Raw genomic sequence first — 16,637 nt, 5'->3', positions numbered from 1 at the left:
GGAGTTGTGATTAAATTTACAAAAAAAAAAATGACAGAGAAAAGATTCAAACAAAACATATTTGAACATATTCAAAAACACCAATTGTGCATAAACAACTATGACTTCAGTTTACCTCAGGAGTGTAACAATCTAAAGGGTCTTTAAACCTCCTGAATATGCAGTAGAATAATTCAACAGGTCAAACTACTTGCTCACTTGGCCAGTAAAGGCTTTGTGTCTAAATCCAACAGAGTTCAGAGCAACAGCAAGCTACAGCAGACAGAAGATACCATGATCACAGCATGATTCCTTATTATTCTTATTTATTAGTGGTATTATACCAAATGGAAATTACAGTTACTTATCCCCATTAAAGCTCTACCACCCAATTGTCTCCATGAGGAACAATAGGTGTTGTGAGGAAAGGGGGGGGGGCGTATGTGTTTTGGGTGTAATAGTCTGACACGTTGCCAGAAACATCCTCATCCGACCGATCAATAACAACACAGTGCCACGATGCAGGGGGCGTTTGGACGTTTAGATTTCACTTCAATTTGAAAATCGGGTTTTTATCATTCAAGAAAAGAAAAAAAAGGTGGTTCTCTCTCAAATCAGGCAATTTTTTGGCGACTCTGTGTCCTCCCCCCCTCCGCTTGCTGCAGCACTCATAACAGTCTGCACACCCACCTTCCTCCAGCTCTGGAACTTGATGAAAACCGATTGCGCCATAAATAGCGCCATAAAGCCGTCCAGTCTGCGTTTAGACCACTAAAGGACATACATGAGGTTTAAAAAAAATCACATCGCTCACCTTAGAAAGCTTCCTGATCGCTGGTGTCTGGTGGTGATGGAGATGCTGCTGTGTGTGTGTTTTTTTCTTCTCCAACACCAAGAAACAAGAGAAACTCCCACCTACTCAGGGGCCGTCTGACAATTAAACACCTGCCTGAAGGCTTGCTAAGGGAGCGTCAAGTAATGCTTGAACTCCGAAATCTTATTTGCATCTCTAATTTTTAGGATATAAACATTGATTTCTGGCCAAGAATCTATAATTATTGGATATTATTAATATTAAAATTACAATTGCTTATTTTGCTGATGAAAATATTATATTTTTAAAGCTGAATAGAAACCAGCAGGGTGATTCAGGCGATGAGACAACACAATGTAAACAAAATGTGGATTTGTTCGACTTGCTGAGTAACAGCAAAAATATAACAAATCTAAATCATCAGTCTGACAGCACACTGAAATAAAATCATTGAGGATGTATTGCCACCTGCTGGAAACCTTCTTCCTTATACTGTTTCAAATATCTTTGATCGGCCCAGACACATTAAACATACAAAACTATTTTCTGTCTTTCCTTTTTCTTCATTCATAGTCAGATAGACCAGTTTGGTATAATGAAGAATCAGTAGTGTAATATGTGCATTTATTCAAGTACTTTCCTGTTTTATTCCAGTGCAGTCAAAAGGCAAATATTGTGCTTTTTCCCCCTTCTCCACTACATTTATTTGATAACTGTACAGTAGTTACTGGAATTAAGATTTTACTCTTTTCTACAAAAAACACATGAGCTTATAAAATATGATGTATTGTTATCGATTAAATATTATATTGACAAACTACAACAACGCTTAAACATATAATATATGTTGTGTAACACACATTTATTTATTTTATCTGTTTATCTTCTGATCCTTTAAATACATTTTGCTGATGATATTTTTGTTATTTTACTTAAGTGACACTGTTACTAAGTGATAGAGTGTATTTACATTGTGTTACAGCTATTTTAACTTGAGTTATGGACCCTTCTCCTTAATTGTCAGCAATTGTATTTTAATAATGTACAAAATAAGAGCTCTACACATGCAATGGGTGATCTTTGTGAAGGTGAAAGATTTTTTTAGTCAAATGCTGTGACAAAAAAAAAAAGAAACATCAATTTGCAGTTTTCCTTCACTGCTATATTTCCACATGAAATATTTGCACCATATTTGTGCTATTACTATAATATACTGATGTGGTCTGAGTAAAAACAAAACTATCCAGCAAATTAAAAGGCAGGTTAAATAAAGTAGTAGTAGTAAAAACAAAAAAAAACAGACGCATCCAGACCAACAGGCGGCGGTAGACAAAGGAGCTGACCCCCAAATAATGAAAAGAGACGTCGATGAGGCTCAACAACACCTTGTGTGCGTTTGAATGATCTGAGCCGAGGCTCCGCGGTGCTGAAGGGACAGCTCCTCCGCCCTCTGACATCTGCAGGTAAGCACGAGGTGACGATGGTTTTACAGGATAATTGCTTTAATTGTGTCGTCATGGGAGTTAAATGACTGACGCCATCACTGGCATCTCTGTGAGTGCGATAGTCTTTGAGCGTGCTGTATATGCTTTCTATCATCTAGGTCATTCATTGGCTTATAATAGACCTTCATATAAGAGCATTAAGATCTAGTTTTTGTTTTTAATCTATGGGCTCTCCTTCCTTCCTACCTTCTTGTTGTGGTTTAATTCTCTGTGATTTCTTTCATTGTGCGGTAGGTTAGGAAATCACAGTGAAAAGGGTGAGGTATTCTTGGTATTCTCCATGGCCCCTGTGAGTCCCCAGACCCTACTTTTCAGAGAAATTAGTTTTTTTTTCTCAGCAGCTATTAAGCTCTATTAAATGAGATCACTCAATCTTGATGTCTTATATTAAGGGTGTGTTATTTTCACCCAGATGCTTAATGAATAAAACGTGAATAAAACTAAACCAAATCTTAAATCTAAAAGTGTTTTTGGCTGAAAATGTACACTGGTACTGGTTTTAGGCTGTTCTCAGTGTATTCATACACAGAATAATTTACAGATAAATACATACAGCTGAAAAACAAGCACAGCTAAGCTGAAAAAGATTGGAAAAAACAATATTATCATGTACTGTGAAGCATGTTGGGCTGCATGTTTCTATGAAAGGTGCTTTATAAATAAAGGGTTGCACTGAGGTGAGAATGTACAAACAAGTTGGTGACACAAAAACAACAATGACCAGCAACATGTAATGTCTAAATATAATGTTTTTGTATATTGTAGATAAATGCTGTCAAACTGTTAAAGGTCCAGTATGTAGAATTTAGTGCCACCTAGCAGTGAAGTTGCAGATTACAACCAAATGAATACTCTCCAATGCCTTGTCATTGCCTTCCAAGCATGTAGGAAAAACTCAGCAAAAGGTCATTTCTAGATAAAGACTTAGTTTGTTCCTTCTGGGCTACTGTAGAAAATGGCAGTTCAACATGGCGGACTCTATGAAAGAGGACCCGCTCTCACTGTAGCTATAAAGGGCTAATTTTAACACAACACAAACACAACAATTCTTATGCTCAGGCGATTATACACTAATGAAATCTTACACACTGGACCTTTAAAGTAATCTGCAGGAGTAGGAAAATAATATACAGCATGTTGTGATATATTATGATATACATAACATTTTGAAATGATTCACTATTGGGGCAGTGTTATATGATCTGAAAATTGAGTGTTGCTCATGTTAATGTTGTAGCAACAATATATTTTATTAACCTGTAACTTCTCCTTTTTCACTGTTTATTTATTTCATGTCAAACTGATTGCACAAAATCACTCCTCTGAGCCTCTAGCAGTAACATTCTGTCTTCTCTCCCACACAGACATGTTCACCAGGATGTTAAAACTGAGACTTCTCAATGCTGTGGCACCTGCATACTTCTTTATGGCTACAGCAGTCACCTTCATTTTGCACTTCTGCTTCTTCATCCCAACAATTTTCCCAAACCCGGACACATCACTGACGGCGTCTACAACTCTTCACACGGTTGTCTTCCTTTTCTTGATGTTCAACGCGTTGGGAAATTACATAATGACTATTAAATATCCTGCTGAAAGTGCCAATGAGACTGCAGTTCCGGTGTGTTCACCGCACTGCTCAGACAAAGTGGACGCCCACTACCTCCTAAACGGTCGCCACTTCTGCAAACTGTGTAAGAAAGTTATTCTCAAGCGGGATCACCACTGTTTTTTCACAGGAAACTGCATTGGCAACAAAAACATGCGCTACTTCATCATGTTCTGCATCTACACGTCATGCACTTGTTTATACTCCTTGGTTCTCGGTGTGGCCTTTCTAACAGTGGAGTACTCCATCTCCTTTGAGAACCCACTGACCTTCCTGACTCTTCTCCCCCTGTCCACTGGTTACTTCTTCATGGGTGAGTTCAGTCCACTCAAAGCTGATAATCTAAGATACATATTGTCTTCCTGAGAATAACATTGTCCTTCTCAATTCCCCCCTACAGGAACAATCTCAGGCTTGCAGTTGTTCCTGGTCCTGATGCTGTATGTGTGGTTGGGCATCGGCCTGGTCTGTGCAGGTTTCTGTTGCCAGCAGGTGCTGCTGGTGGCCCGGGGACAGACCTGGTGTCAGATGCAGAGGGGGCAGCTCGTGGAAAACCGCAGCCCCTGGAGAAGCAACCTTAAGGATGTGTTTGGTACCCGCTGGATCCTTGGCCTTATCATGCCTGTGCAGACAGTGGAGATGTGCTCTGAAGACACAGATGGACATAAACAAGACTGAGCGATAACCACGTCATATTGATAGCTCCAAATAGGTTGTAAAAAAACGCTTTCTTGGGATCCATGTGGCCATTGATTTTAAATACTCAATGGATGCTTTATGACCTTTAAAGTAGTCCATGAAATAGTTAGCTGTTAGCACACATTCCTTTAAGGACAGGAGCCATATATCAGTGTGAAAATTTTGAATAAGTTCATAGTGTAATTGTATCCTATAAGTAAGTAGCTTTTGAGAAGGCAATATTAGGACTAATAAGTTGGTCGTTTGGGACATAAAGCAGTTTTACATGCACTACTACATGCATTTAAATTATAAAGATGGCTTTGCATAAGTGCATGCGTCCACAGCTTTGCGTTTTATATTATGCTATTGATTTGAATGCCTCTGAGATTACCAGTTACACACTCGGTGTTCTTCTTCCACTCTTCCTTGTAGGATGCTACAATGTGACATTCAGGAAACTTATAGTAGTTTAACAATAACTTACTTTGACGTTAAGGGCTAGCAGGCAAGGAAACTACAGTATGTGTCTACAGCGTAAACTGCCAGGCTTGACAACACTGCTCTGACAATAAACTGTTACAAGTCGAGCCGGATGTTTTTCTACTCAAATGAATGTGACTCAGACAGTTTAATGAGGCCGCAATAATATGCTCCTTTATAAGAATGGGTGGGGGAAAATTGAAGATAATTACTATATTATTATCCAGGGTATTATTCACAATGTGCCATAAACTCATGCTTACAGATGACCCCAAAGATGAGATATTCACCAAACTGCTAATGATAGGGCCCTCTGTGTAACAATAGTAAGGACTTTTCACTGTTATGCTGCGGCTACAGCCACTGACATATTCAACATCATGACAAAGTTTGACAAGACATGTTTTGGATTTCAATAAATATACTTTTTAGAGCTATTTTATCTATTCCTGTTATACCAATAAAAGTATTAAAATCACAACAAGCATCCATTCTTTGTTTTCTGAAGCATAACGTGAAATAAACGACTGAGAGGAAACGATCGTCAAACAGTTTTATGACAGTTCATTGTTAGTCAAAGTGACTTTTGCTAAAGAAACAATACAGAAAGCACATTTTACAATAACGGGAAAAAAAGCAATCAATGAAAAGTAATGTTAAAATAATTGTTGTAATCCTCCTTTAAACCAACACCGGCTGGATTATTTCTTAGTTTTACATGTATGATTAGAAAATATTGCTGCTAAAATAAATAACACAACAGTTAACCTCGACTTTACGTTTAAAACTGAACCATTTATGACTTAACTTGTCTTCATGCTATTCTTGCTACAGCAACTCTGGATGTAACGCCTAATCCGGGCATGATTTGTTTTGATTCAAAGACGAATATTAATTCTTTGGAGGCCTTTTAAGTACATTCAACTTTCTTCCACATGAAGCGCACAAGCAGCTCAAGCACTGATAAGAAGTACAACCATGAGCATATTCAAAAAGGCACAGGCATCCAGATATACATTTATATTTACATTGTTTTATAAAGAAAGAGCACTCATTTAGGGACACAAGTTGTACCATTTGTCTAAAAATGTTGTGTCAGTAATCTTAGAACTAAAGTGCAAGAGTCTATAATACGAAACTGTCCTGGCTTTGCCTTGAAGTTATATACATAATTAATACACATCACGTTAAGCCAAAGCAGCAGGAATGAACATGGCAGCAACATATGCAAAGTCAAGAGAAGAATAAAATATGGCTACAGCACTTCACTTGCTACAGTTTATGCTCCCGAGAATTCCTACAAAGTTCTTGTAGGAACTAGCAAAGCCGTTATAATGTGCTTGGTTTGTTTATATTAGTCATGTAGTTTTATGTTGGTCAGGAACATAATTATAAATAAATAACCAAATTATAAAAAACAAAATGGTGTTTTGCCAGCCGTCTGGATTCTCTATTCAGCTGTTGTTTGAGAATACAAGCTGTTAGTATTTACATTTCCTCACAAAGGAGGTACCTCCTCACTCAGGTTCATTTACCATCCAAATTAAATATGAAGCAAATAATAAAGTGGACAAGATGCTGCCCTATTGATTCAAGATGCTTGTCAGTAAAGAGGGAATCCACACTGGGTTTTCTATTTGATTTCAAAAGTAGAAACAATGCTTATATTTTGACTAAAGCCATCACATTCTAGGTGTGTATAAATGAACCCCATGTGACCTCACGTGTGCTGTAAGGCATGCGTTTTATGCAATTAAGAGGTCAAGATATAGAAGCCATAGGCCTATTGCAGAAGATACTTGCCATTTTGAAGCAGGAGAGGCAAGGAAATGTATTATAGGCAAGGGTTTGAAGCATGCTTCCTAACTCCCACTGGTATTTAGTAAATGTTCTTCAGCTTCATATAAGACCAGCAGTTCTGAATGTTTTGGCTCCATAACTTGAAAATGTATGATGTACCGTAAGTATATAGTTTGTTTTATAGTTTGCTTAGTGGTAATGCTAGATCCTGTAATGACTGTTTCGCACGAAGAAAGCTTTTGTTGTGAAGATTTGAGATATACTTCAATAAATCATCTTGTGAACCTCTGATTCAGAACTGCTGGTCTTGTCCATCAATATATTACTCCAGTACTCTCTGAGCTTTAGCTCCCCATTGCTCCTTGTCTGTGTGCTGCAGAGACAGCTGCAGTTTAGTCCAGAGCTCCGGGTCTCCGCTGCTCAAAGCCTCCAGCAGCAGGGCCGTTTGCTCCTGAAGCTGCTGCAGCTGGCCTTGAGTGCGCCTGTTCTCCTTGATCAGCTGCTTTGTGCGCATCGTGATCCCCAGCAAGCCAGATTTGTTGAGAATGTTGTAGGTATTACTGAAGCGTTTCAGTTTGTTATTGTCCAATGAGAAGGGATCCTGATATTTGTCAGCATGCATGCTGTCGCTGTCAACCTCTGTCCTGAATTCATCTGTGTAAGGGGTCAGAGAGCTGGTCCCTGCTAGCGGGGAGAGAGACTTGTCACTGAGCTGCTCCTGACTCTCAGCTGCCTGTGATTGGCTGCTTGTCTTTTCAAAGTTGGAGATTGGTTTGATTGGAGACTGCAGTGCTGGCTGCGGGCTGGGGGAGCTGTAGAGCCTGTGGCCGCGGTGGTGCCTCCTCTGCCGCTGGTCATGTCTTGATGTTAAACTCACCCTCACCCTGACGGATCCCGCCCTCTTAGTGGGCGAGTCTGCAGGGTGCGGGGCGATTCTGGGATACGACTTAAGGATGGGCATGTAGCTTTTTGATTGTCGGACATTTTCAGAGCTGATCTTTGGAGAGCTGCTGCTGTTATTTGATACCATGGGCTGAAGAAGAACCACCTGTGACTGAGGCATCACTTCCAAGGGTGAAGGAAAGCCCCACTGTTTTTCTCCTGGAGGTATCGGGGATGGCTAGAGAAAAAGAGAGAGTACCTATGAAGTAGAGTATCTATGATACAGCAGGAGCATACACAAACTGACCAAACATTCAAAACAAAAACAAAACAGTCAGACTTTACATTTACACTTTTTTAGCTGAGGAAAAGTCACAGCATACCGAGCCGGTCGTTTTGATACCTTTTTTGTGTATGTGCAACCAAAACTGCGGGAGGAGTAGTCGACCGAAAAATGTATGGAATAATAATAATAAGAAGAAGAATATTAAGTATGGGGAATACTATATAGCATGCTTTCAAGCACACTCAAAGACATAAACAGCAGAAGCAGACATACAAGGCTGTACTTTACCTGCTTTAGGACAAAGTTATTCATGATGATCATTGGAGACAGTCCTGCGTACGAGCCTCCCATCACAGCCACCTGAGGACCAGACGGATCCTGGCCGACTATGGACCTATTCCTTCCTGCATCCTCAGAGTCAGTCAGATCGACTGTACTGAGGTACTCAGAGCTGGCATCTGAGGAAGGAAGGACAAGCAAATGGATCTTGTTACGGTTAAAAGCAACATATTTACCTTTCTATTGTGTGCTGGAGGCAGAACATTAGTACTATGGAAACAGCGGTGGATATAGATAAGCATCTCTAGAGAGTCTGGAAAAGGATACCAAAGATTAACCCAAGGCAGGATAACCTACATAGAAAATGTGACCTAGATCTCTAGATTTGATTAGGGTTGACCTTGTTTATTACTTTATAGTCGTGTTTTCTAATCGTGGAAATGCTAATTATAAACAGGTAGGTCACAACATGTGCCGCAGTGGCAGCACAAGAGTGTCTAAATTAAATATACATTGAGACAAACAAAAATCTTTAAAGGTGTGTAACTATAGAAAAACGTAATCGTATCAAACCTGAGAAGCCTGAATCTCTCTCCAGGTCATGCTTGGATGCTCCAAGGTGTGTTGCCCTGGTGAATAGTGGTGTCCTGTGTCTGTCAGGTCTACTAAAACTGCTCATGTTGGTCTCCTCTGGAAAAATAAGAGAGTAACAGTTGAGAGATTGAGACTTGTAACCATAAAGTTGCTTGTACATTATTTACACAGCATTATTTTGTTTGTTTCCATCTTCTTTTGACACTTTAGTTCAGCTCAGTTGATCACAGAGGACATTTTAGACTGAATTACTCTTTAGTCTGTGCTTACATAAATCATCCACTTAGTTGACTTAGTTGGTCAGCACCATTTCCCCGATCAGTTCGCTCTACTCACACACAGAGGGCGAGCGAATCAGAAATACCAGTTTCATGCATTATAAAAGCCCAGTCGCATTATTTGTTATATTATTCTAACTTTATTTTGGACACATTCAAAGATTAAAAGGTCCATAGCACAGTAGATAAGAGACATAAGACACAATAAACAAAAACAAACAAACAAACAAAATTATTATTATAATTATACAGGACGTTTAAAGCGTTTATTAAGCTGAAGAGTATTAAATTGATGTGTTTTGTCAACCTAACAAAAAAAAACTCCTGCACAGCCCGACAGATATGATTATATTGTGTTTTCCTAACTGGACTCAACTAACAAAGGAATATTATATTATATATATATATATTATATTATTACAGAAAGTGAGCTTTAAAAGGCCCTATCACCCAATGTGATTACAGTTACTGTCAGAGATGCTGTTCATCATATGTACCAACTATAGAAACGAATAAAAAGACGTAAACAAACAATAAACAATAAGCTGGGAGTCTGAACTGTGTTTCATGACATGATGCACTGTTGTTGTTGTTGTTGTTGTTGTTTACACGCACAACCACTGCCAACACGAGGCATTTAACTGTTAACGACAGTTAACTGCGAGTGTAACTGGTTAACTTGAACTGGTTTGCAGCTGCTGAAACCAACACAACCTGTACTAATTTAAAAAATCAGCTGTTTAATGTTTCATTGTTTACTGCCCTGCCCTGTTAGCTTAGCCAGCTAGCTGCCGTGGCTTCATTATAGCAGCGGGACTGCTGACAAGCAGCGATCTGCATGAACAGTTTAAATGTTGCAAACCTTACCAATGCCGCCCTTTGCTTTAAAACAAATATCCGTTTAAAGAGGCATCCGATGCTGTAAGCTGTTAGCTCTTTCACACGACTCTGCTCAAAAGATGCTCAATCTTCTTCTACGTCTTCTTTGTGGTTTGACGGCAGCTGTCCAGCCTGGTGCTCTGTTACCGCCATCCTGTGGACTTACTGGAGTTAACTTGTTCTTCTTCTTGTTGTATTTATTGTTGGATCTATTTTTTTGTATTTGTTAAAACAAACAGTTGTTCAACAGTTGTTGGTACCGGACACCAAAGACCTCCCTTAAAAAACAGTGCCAGTGGTTGCCAGGAGCAACACTGAGGGCTAAACGTGACTGGGACAGGTTACCAGGGCAACGAGACGAAAAGGAGCGTTTGTTTTGCTGAGTGTGGAGCCCCGGCAGGCTCATGTGTCTTTGCAGGCTCTAAAAATGGACTAAACATTTATTTATTTATTTATTTATTTATTTATTTATTTATTTATTTATCATTTGATTTGATGGCCCACTACCATTACAATCTATAATGACTCCCCTCTTTGTGCAGGGAGAGGAGACTCATTCAGTACTGTATATATTTAAATAACAGACACATAATGGACATATTATGTATTTCTTTGTATGTTCTCTTTATTTTCTTTACACAGATAGAGCTATGTTCTTTTCTTCTCCTTGACTTTTAATTCTATTTATACGATAGCCACTTTGAATATACCTCATGCCTATTTAGTGTTGCAGGTCTAATACATGTATCTATCTATCTATCTATCTATCTATCTATCTATCTATCTATCTATCTATCTATCTATCTATCTATCTATCTATCTATCTATCTATGATATCTAAGTCTCAAATAAATCACACAAGACAAGCTGACAACCAAAACAATTTAATTACAAAATAAATATTTAAATGAAATAAAAATACTAACACAGTAGAAATGTTACTTTTTACATTTTTTTCATAGAGATTTTCTTTGTGTGGTACATGAAAAAATAAAATAAAATACAAAAGGACATATTTTTACATAACTACTTCATGGTGTGGGCTTATGGGAGTCACCAGGGTTGAGACAAATGTGCGCTGCTTAACTGAACAAGGCACCGCAATGCTTTTATATCTGTAGGAACACTGTAGTATTAAAACAAGAAAACAATAACTATAATTGATACTCTTTGATAGGCATCAATATCTAATGAGTTGTGCTTGAGTGTATTGACTATTGTAGTATTGATCTGGCCATTCTTATTGGGCTTGCCAAGTTGGCTCTGCAGTGCACTTTCTGGTTTGCTTTTTAAATTCGAACATGCTTTTTGCAGGTTATCCAGACCTGTAGCCACTCATGAGGAGTCACATTTACCTTCTAACCTGCCCCCTTTTTTCATGATTCAGCTATAATTAGATTCCATATTCATTTATGAATGCAGGTGTAATGAACATTGTGTCCAACCCTCCAAAACAGAGAAACAGAGAAAAAAAGAAATGTTTTTGATAATTTGATATATCACAGTTATTTATTTACACACAATTGTCCATGGACATAAAACTTATAAATATTGTTCTTGTTTAAGTCTGAATCGACAGTAAAACACTTCAAGCATATGTCTATATTTTAATAACTAATAGGTAGAAGATAGTTGACCTATGAAAAATACTTTTGAACACTGATTCCATCAACACTAGAGGGAGACATTACATTATTTCATGTACAAAGCAGCTACACACTCAGTCCAACATTTGCTGCTCTGACAAGTCAAGGTTTCTTGGATAATGTTTGACCAAAGGGTGACAAAAGGTCGCTGGTCCAAATATATTCAGCTGTATCAATAAATATAGTCTTTAAACAAGTGTAATCACCTTTAAATACCAAAGAAATGACCAAATTACAATAACTGATACAGTAATAGCTAGTATAAAAGAGAAGGCATCTGTCTGTTTTGTTCTACATTGCACTGGCTCCCAGGCATGTCCATTGGATCAGTTGTGTAACAGCGTGTTTCCATCAATCAAAGCACACTTCCTGTTGAAGCTCGTCGTCACAAACGCTGTGCCCATCAGCAGGAGGGCGTGTCACCAAAACAACCAAGCTGTTTGAGTCTCTGGCTGCAGACACAGTATTGATAGATGAGCAGAGGAGACTCTTGATGCTGTCACTGGGTTGGAAATAAATAGTGAGCCACACTGCAACAGGGCGTTGGGTCGCCACTGCAGTTACCTGCGAGGGATCTGGCACCTAACAAACACAAAAAAAGAACAATGCATCTTTAATGCTGTTCACTGATAGCTGTGGGGTACATGAATTCTATCTCCAAAGATTTCGCCCTCACCTGTCACATTCTTTCATTTTCTGTCTCTCCTTTCTCTTTCTTCCTCTTCCTCTTTGCCTTTTCCTACAAAAAGAAACAGTATTACCAATAAGCCTCCATTTTCCGAGATGGAAAATTGCTATTCTTTTCAACAAGACATTTGTGTTCTTACCTTTCAACCTTCACAATAGGTTTCCTGACTCTGAGGAACAAATGTTTCAGTAAATTAGAAAGAACATCCAAGTGCAATATTAGTTAATAGTCACTGTAAGAACTTTTCAACCCTGTCTCTTAGAAATTGTGCTCATATGCCAAAATCCTTTTTGACAGAAACATAATGCAGGATTATGCTCACTGACAGCACGATGCTACTTATTGTACAAATCACACAGGGTAGGACAGGGTAGACGGTGAAGCAAAAAGATTGTGGTTTTTGATCGTTAATGAAGTAAGCCAACCTCCCTAGTTAAAAGGCTTTTATTGCCTAAAGCTAATCATAAAAACATTATTCATGCTTTAGTTGCTTTGAGTGGACATTGTAGGAAAGCAAATAAAATATATTGTCAGTGAACATTTTGTGACTTGGCAGATACATTTATTAGAACGGTTTCCTCATTATGTCGAACAATAACAGCACTACTTTGCTGGTGTAAATTGGTATATGTTAAAGTAATTTATAGGAGACAGGGTTGATATTTGTAAACTTCTGAATATTTCATTTCACAAATTATGACTTGTTTTCTTACCTACATTCACATGTCTGATGCTCCACAAACGTCATCTCAACATATTCTTGCTCCGGCTCTGATGGCCTGATTTTCAACAGCTGAGGGATAAAGTCAGTTAGGGTTATCAATGGAATCAATTACAGAGCATACAGTAATGAATTACACAAATTTAATATGGACAATTATATTGCACAACACATTTGTCTTACCTGCATGGTGACGTTTGTGGTTTGGGTGGGATGGCACTCCATGTTTTCGTCCCCACAGCAACCTGCACACCTCACCAGCGGCACACAGGAAGGGCTGTAGATGTGCTCCACCTCTGTCGGATACTCCTGCACCACCTCCACCAGCTTCTCAATGGTCCGACAGAAGCTGCGACCCCACACTTCCTCGAACATCAACACTATGGACAAACATTGAGTGTGGGTCATTTTAAAGTTACGAACGAATCTGTTTTTTATGAGGAATTTGACTTTGTGATGACAATATAAGTGCTGAGCAGAATACATGTGGTCAGATAAATGTATATTCACAGAGCTGCATTATTATATGTACACATAGTGTAAGTATAAACTTTTACAGTACAGGGTATAATCAACATGCACCTTATTTGAGTTTGTGCATGTGAAAATCAATTAGAACGATAGAAAAAACATATTTGTTCTAATCAAACTGCACTGTTAATGATCACATACACAAACAGTATCAGTAATTACCTCAATAACCCAGTCATGGTAACCTTATACCATGTACACAGAAACATAAAACCAGTTGCAAAATGTGTATCCTGTTTTCATTTTGAAGTAAAAACTGTTTGTTTAATGTACAGTACGCTTTCCTGTGGGGGTACACATATGTGTTAAAGTGTCCTAGTCGCACAGTCTGTGGGGGAAGAACAGGCACGACTATGGCCGAACAAACAGAGAAGGAAAAGAAAACAAACATTGGAAACATGGCCACGGACAGAACCCTGCTGCTGCTGGAGCTGAGCTGCCCCGCAGGCACCTCTGGGACAGCAGTGACCCCTGGGGGTCACCAAATGGAGCCTGACAGCACAACAGCTGTTTATAAAAGTAGACAGGCTGGGAGGAGATGGCTGGAGAAGCATCTACGGTACGGTAGGGAGATGAGGCCACCAACTAGACGCACAATTCCCCTTTAGCAGCATTAATTTATAGTGATGTCAGGCAGGAACAGGATATGAGTGGGTAAAGTATGCAGCTGAGTCATCCAGGCTAGTCCGGACATGTCCCGCTCTTCTCAAAATTCAAAATCATTTAAATCATCATTAGTACATGACACAGGTATTTTGTCAGGGTGTCCTTTCATTTAAGTGAAATCAGAGTTTCTACCACAAACACTGTAAAAATATGATATAATATAAGAAGCTTAATGCTTTAAAACAACTTCAGACAGTTTCATAAATAAAACAAGCAGAAACATTTACCTTGAGTTGTATTGTTTATATCTGCCAATGGTAGACTCTGCAAAACAGAAAAAAAAATGAAATTATTAATAATTCATTGTGGTTTGCTGTGATAATATAGAGTAAAACCCTCAATCTTTTTAGTTGAACATCTAAATTAAATGGTTTAGATTCACTACCATGGTACACATCTTTTTAAATATCCTGTAAATATCTTTGTCCTCTAGTGGTGAATGCTGAAACTACAGTGAAGATGATCACCATTTTTTCACCCTGCAGTGGAAAAGTCTTCCTGACAAGCAGCAGATCTAGTCTCTCACTATTCCTCTGTTTGCCCAACTGTTTAGGTTCAAAACCTGTTTACTGTAGTGTAAGATTCAGCTCTCTATTTATTTTCCCATTGATGCTTTCCCCCCTCTGTCTTGATTTTTTCCCATCGTCGCATGATAAACAGAGCGCATTTCTCATTCGCCTGGGAAAATACAAAACCTCTAGTTGACTCCATCTCAGGAAGGGAAATGTACATTTGATAAAATACCCTCCAGCAGAAGAGCTAAACTGGCGGCAGACAACCCGCCTCCGTAATCTCTCCTCATCACTGGTGTTATATTTCAGTTTTTGTGTAGCACACACACCTGATAACATTTATACTGTGACACTGATAGTGAGAATAACTGAAATTGTTGGACCAAAAGTTGTTATATAATACCAGGCATATAGTATAATGGCAAACAGACAGGATAGGACTTTCCCAAAAGATGGCAATAAGGACTGTTGCTTTTTACACCAACTGGCTGTTGCTAAAATGCCTCTACTTCCTCTGTTATGAACTAAAATTAGTTTGCGTGGTAGCAGCTTAGTCCAAAGGGATTTGGCCCTGGTTTGCCAGTTGACCGCCTGAGCATCCTTGAAAAAAGAAATTCAAGGTTGGTGCTGCTACGTGGCAGCACATCTCTCCACATTTGCATGTCAATACGCCCTGTGCATGTGGTTGAATTTCAGGTCTGTGTCCCATCTTATTGGGGATTAATGAAGTAAATCTTCTTCTTCTTTTAGTTTGACGGTGAGGATAGCATCTATCAGCAGTGCTACTCAGCCATTTTTCCAAAGAATGTGATTAAAGAGGAATGTCCTGCTTCAATGATGATGCATTCGCACTCATCCAAACATTTCAGAAAACTTGTCACTGAGATAAGCGGCACACAAGTCTGTGTATTAGAAACAGATCTGTCTTCCCTGCAATAGAACATACTGTATGATGGACATCAATAGATACACGAGAGCTTCCAGTCATCCACTTGGTGCAGCCCTCCCTGTGTTAGGGCGAACTGTTGATGTTCTGTTCATCTCCCTATTTTTTTTCTTTAAAGTGGCTGGTCATCTAGCCAAAATGTACAGCTGTTTCTCTGACAGAGGAGTTTTTCTATAGAGTGGCGTTCACTGAACTGTGTCAGCTTTACAACACCACAGGATATAAGCTCCACTACAGAATCTACTTCATGCACAGCATGGGAAAGTCACAGTTCAGTTTAAGTTATTGTTAAAAGTCACTTCCACTCTCTGGGTCATTTATTATTATTATTTTTTATCCTCTCTAGCAGTGCCAAGTGGATCAAATAAATCCTTTTTCAGCGTTAATTGGCATATGATCTGCTCTCTCTACTCTTGTCTATGGGTGTTCATGAGGCTGCTCCACATCACAAGGGCTTTTTGGCTCTGTGGTGTTTGGAAATGTGGTGAGGTGGGGAGGATTTTCTGACCTTGGCCATGGTTTAAGCCTTGACATGGTGAAAAAGCATCTTTGGCACCTCGCGTGGTTGAGAACAAAAAGCTGCCAGATTATTAGGCTGCATGATGATCCTCACGTAGCCATTCCTTTCCCTTTATGCACTTATGATATTACTGAATGATTAATGATTACTGGGAGGTAACTTAGCGCTGAAGAAAATGGGAGAATCACTTTCCATCAGTAAATGTGTATAAACCTGTCTAATAAGCAGGATTGCTCTCAAATTGTCCTCTTAAGGTTTCTTTCGCTTCAGTCCCTGCTGACCTTTTTCAGGGAGTTTTGACTTATCCTCAGTCAAAAATGCAGTGAGGGTCCAACATTGCC

The 16,637-nt window shown here is 39.0% G+C and overlaps 4 protein-coding genes across 4 annotated transcripts in view; 1 reads left to right on the top strand and 3 right to left on the bottom strand.

The window, feature by feature from the left end:
• Positions 1-876, bottom strand: part of tmem63c (transmembrane protein 63C) — a 29,217-nt gene extending 28,341 nt beyond the window's left edge. The window contains exon 1 of the mRNA XM_027274516.1: positions 794-876. The gene's annotated coding sequence lies outside the window, so the exon portion shown is untranslated. The remainder of the gene's footprint in view (positions 1-793) is intronic.
• A 1,087-nt stretch (positions 877-1,963) lies between these two features.
• On the top strand, positions 1,964-5,508 carry zdhhc22 (zDHHC palmitoyltransferase 22). The gene is made up of 3 exons (XM_010733942.3): positions 1,964-2,256; positions 3,663-4,220; positions 4,308-5,508. The coding sequence occupies exons 2-3, from the start codon at positions 3,665-3,667 to the stop codon at positions 4,583-4,585; spliced, it is 834 nt and encodes a 277-aa protein (XP_010732244.2). The 5' UTR covers positions 1,964-2,256; positions 3,663-3,664; the 3' UTR covers positions 4,586-5,508.
• Positions 5,509-5,607: 99 nt separating this feature from the next.
• cipca (CLOCK-interacting pacemaker a) lies at positions 5,608-10,392 on the bottom strand. The gene is made up of 4 exons (XM_019253460.2): positions 10,055-10,392; positions 8,889-9,005; positions 8,325-8,494; positions 5,608-7,988 (listed from the first exon to the last, which is right to left on the bottom strand). Exons 2-4 carry the CDS (start codon positions 8,992-8,994, stop codon positions 7,191-7,193), a joined length of 1,074 nt encoding a protein of 357 aa, XP_019109005.2. The 5' UTR covers positions 8,995-9,005; positions 10,055-10,392; the 3' UTR covers positions 5,608-7,190.
• A 1,168-nt stretch (positions 10,393-11,560) lies between these two features.
• On the bottom strand, positions 11,561-16,293 carry pgfb (placental growth factor b). Its single transcript, XM_027275071.1, has 7 exons — positions 16,285-16,293; positions 14,546-14,582; positions 13,305-13,501; positions 13,114-13,193; positions 12,540-12,569; positions 12,389-12,451; positions 11,561-12,294 (listed from the first exon to the last, which is right to left on the bottom strand). Exons 1-7 carry the CDS (start codon positions 16,291-16,293, stop codon positions 12,273-12,275), a joined length of 438 nt encoding a protein of 145 aa, XP_027130872.1. The 3' UTR covers positions 11,561-12,272.
• Between the last annotated feature and the right edge of the window lie 344 nt (positions 16,294-16,637).

Source organism: Larimichthys crocea, chromosome XXIV (assembly GCF_000972845.2).
Source record: "Larimichthys crocea isolate SSNF chromosome XXIV, L_crocea_2.0, whole genome shotgun sequence".
NCBI lineage: Eukaryota > Metazoa > Chordata > Actinopteri > Sciaenidae > Larimichthys > Larimichthys crocea.
The sequence above is the reverse complement of the archived record's forward strand: the minus strand, read 5'-3'. Positions and strand labels throughout refer to the sequence as shown.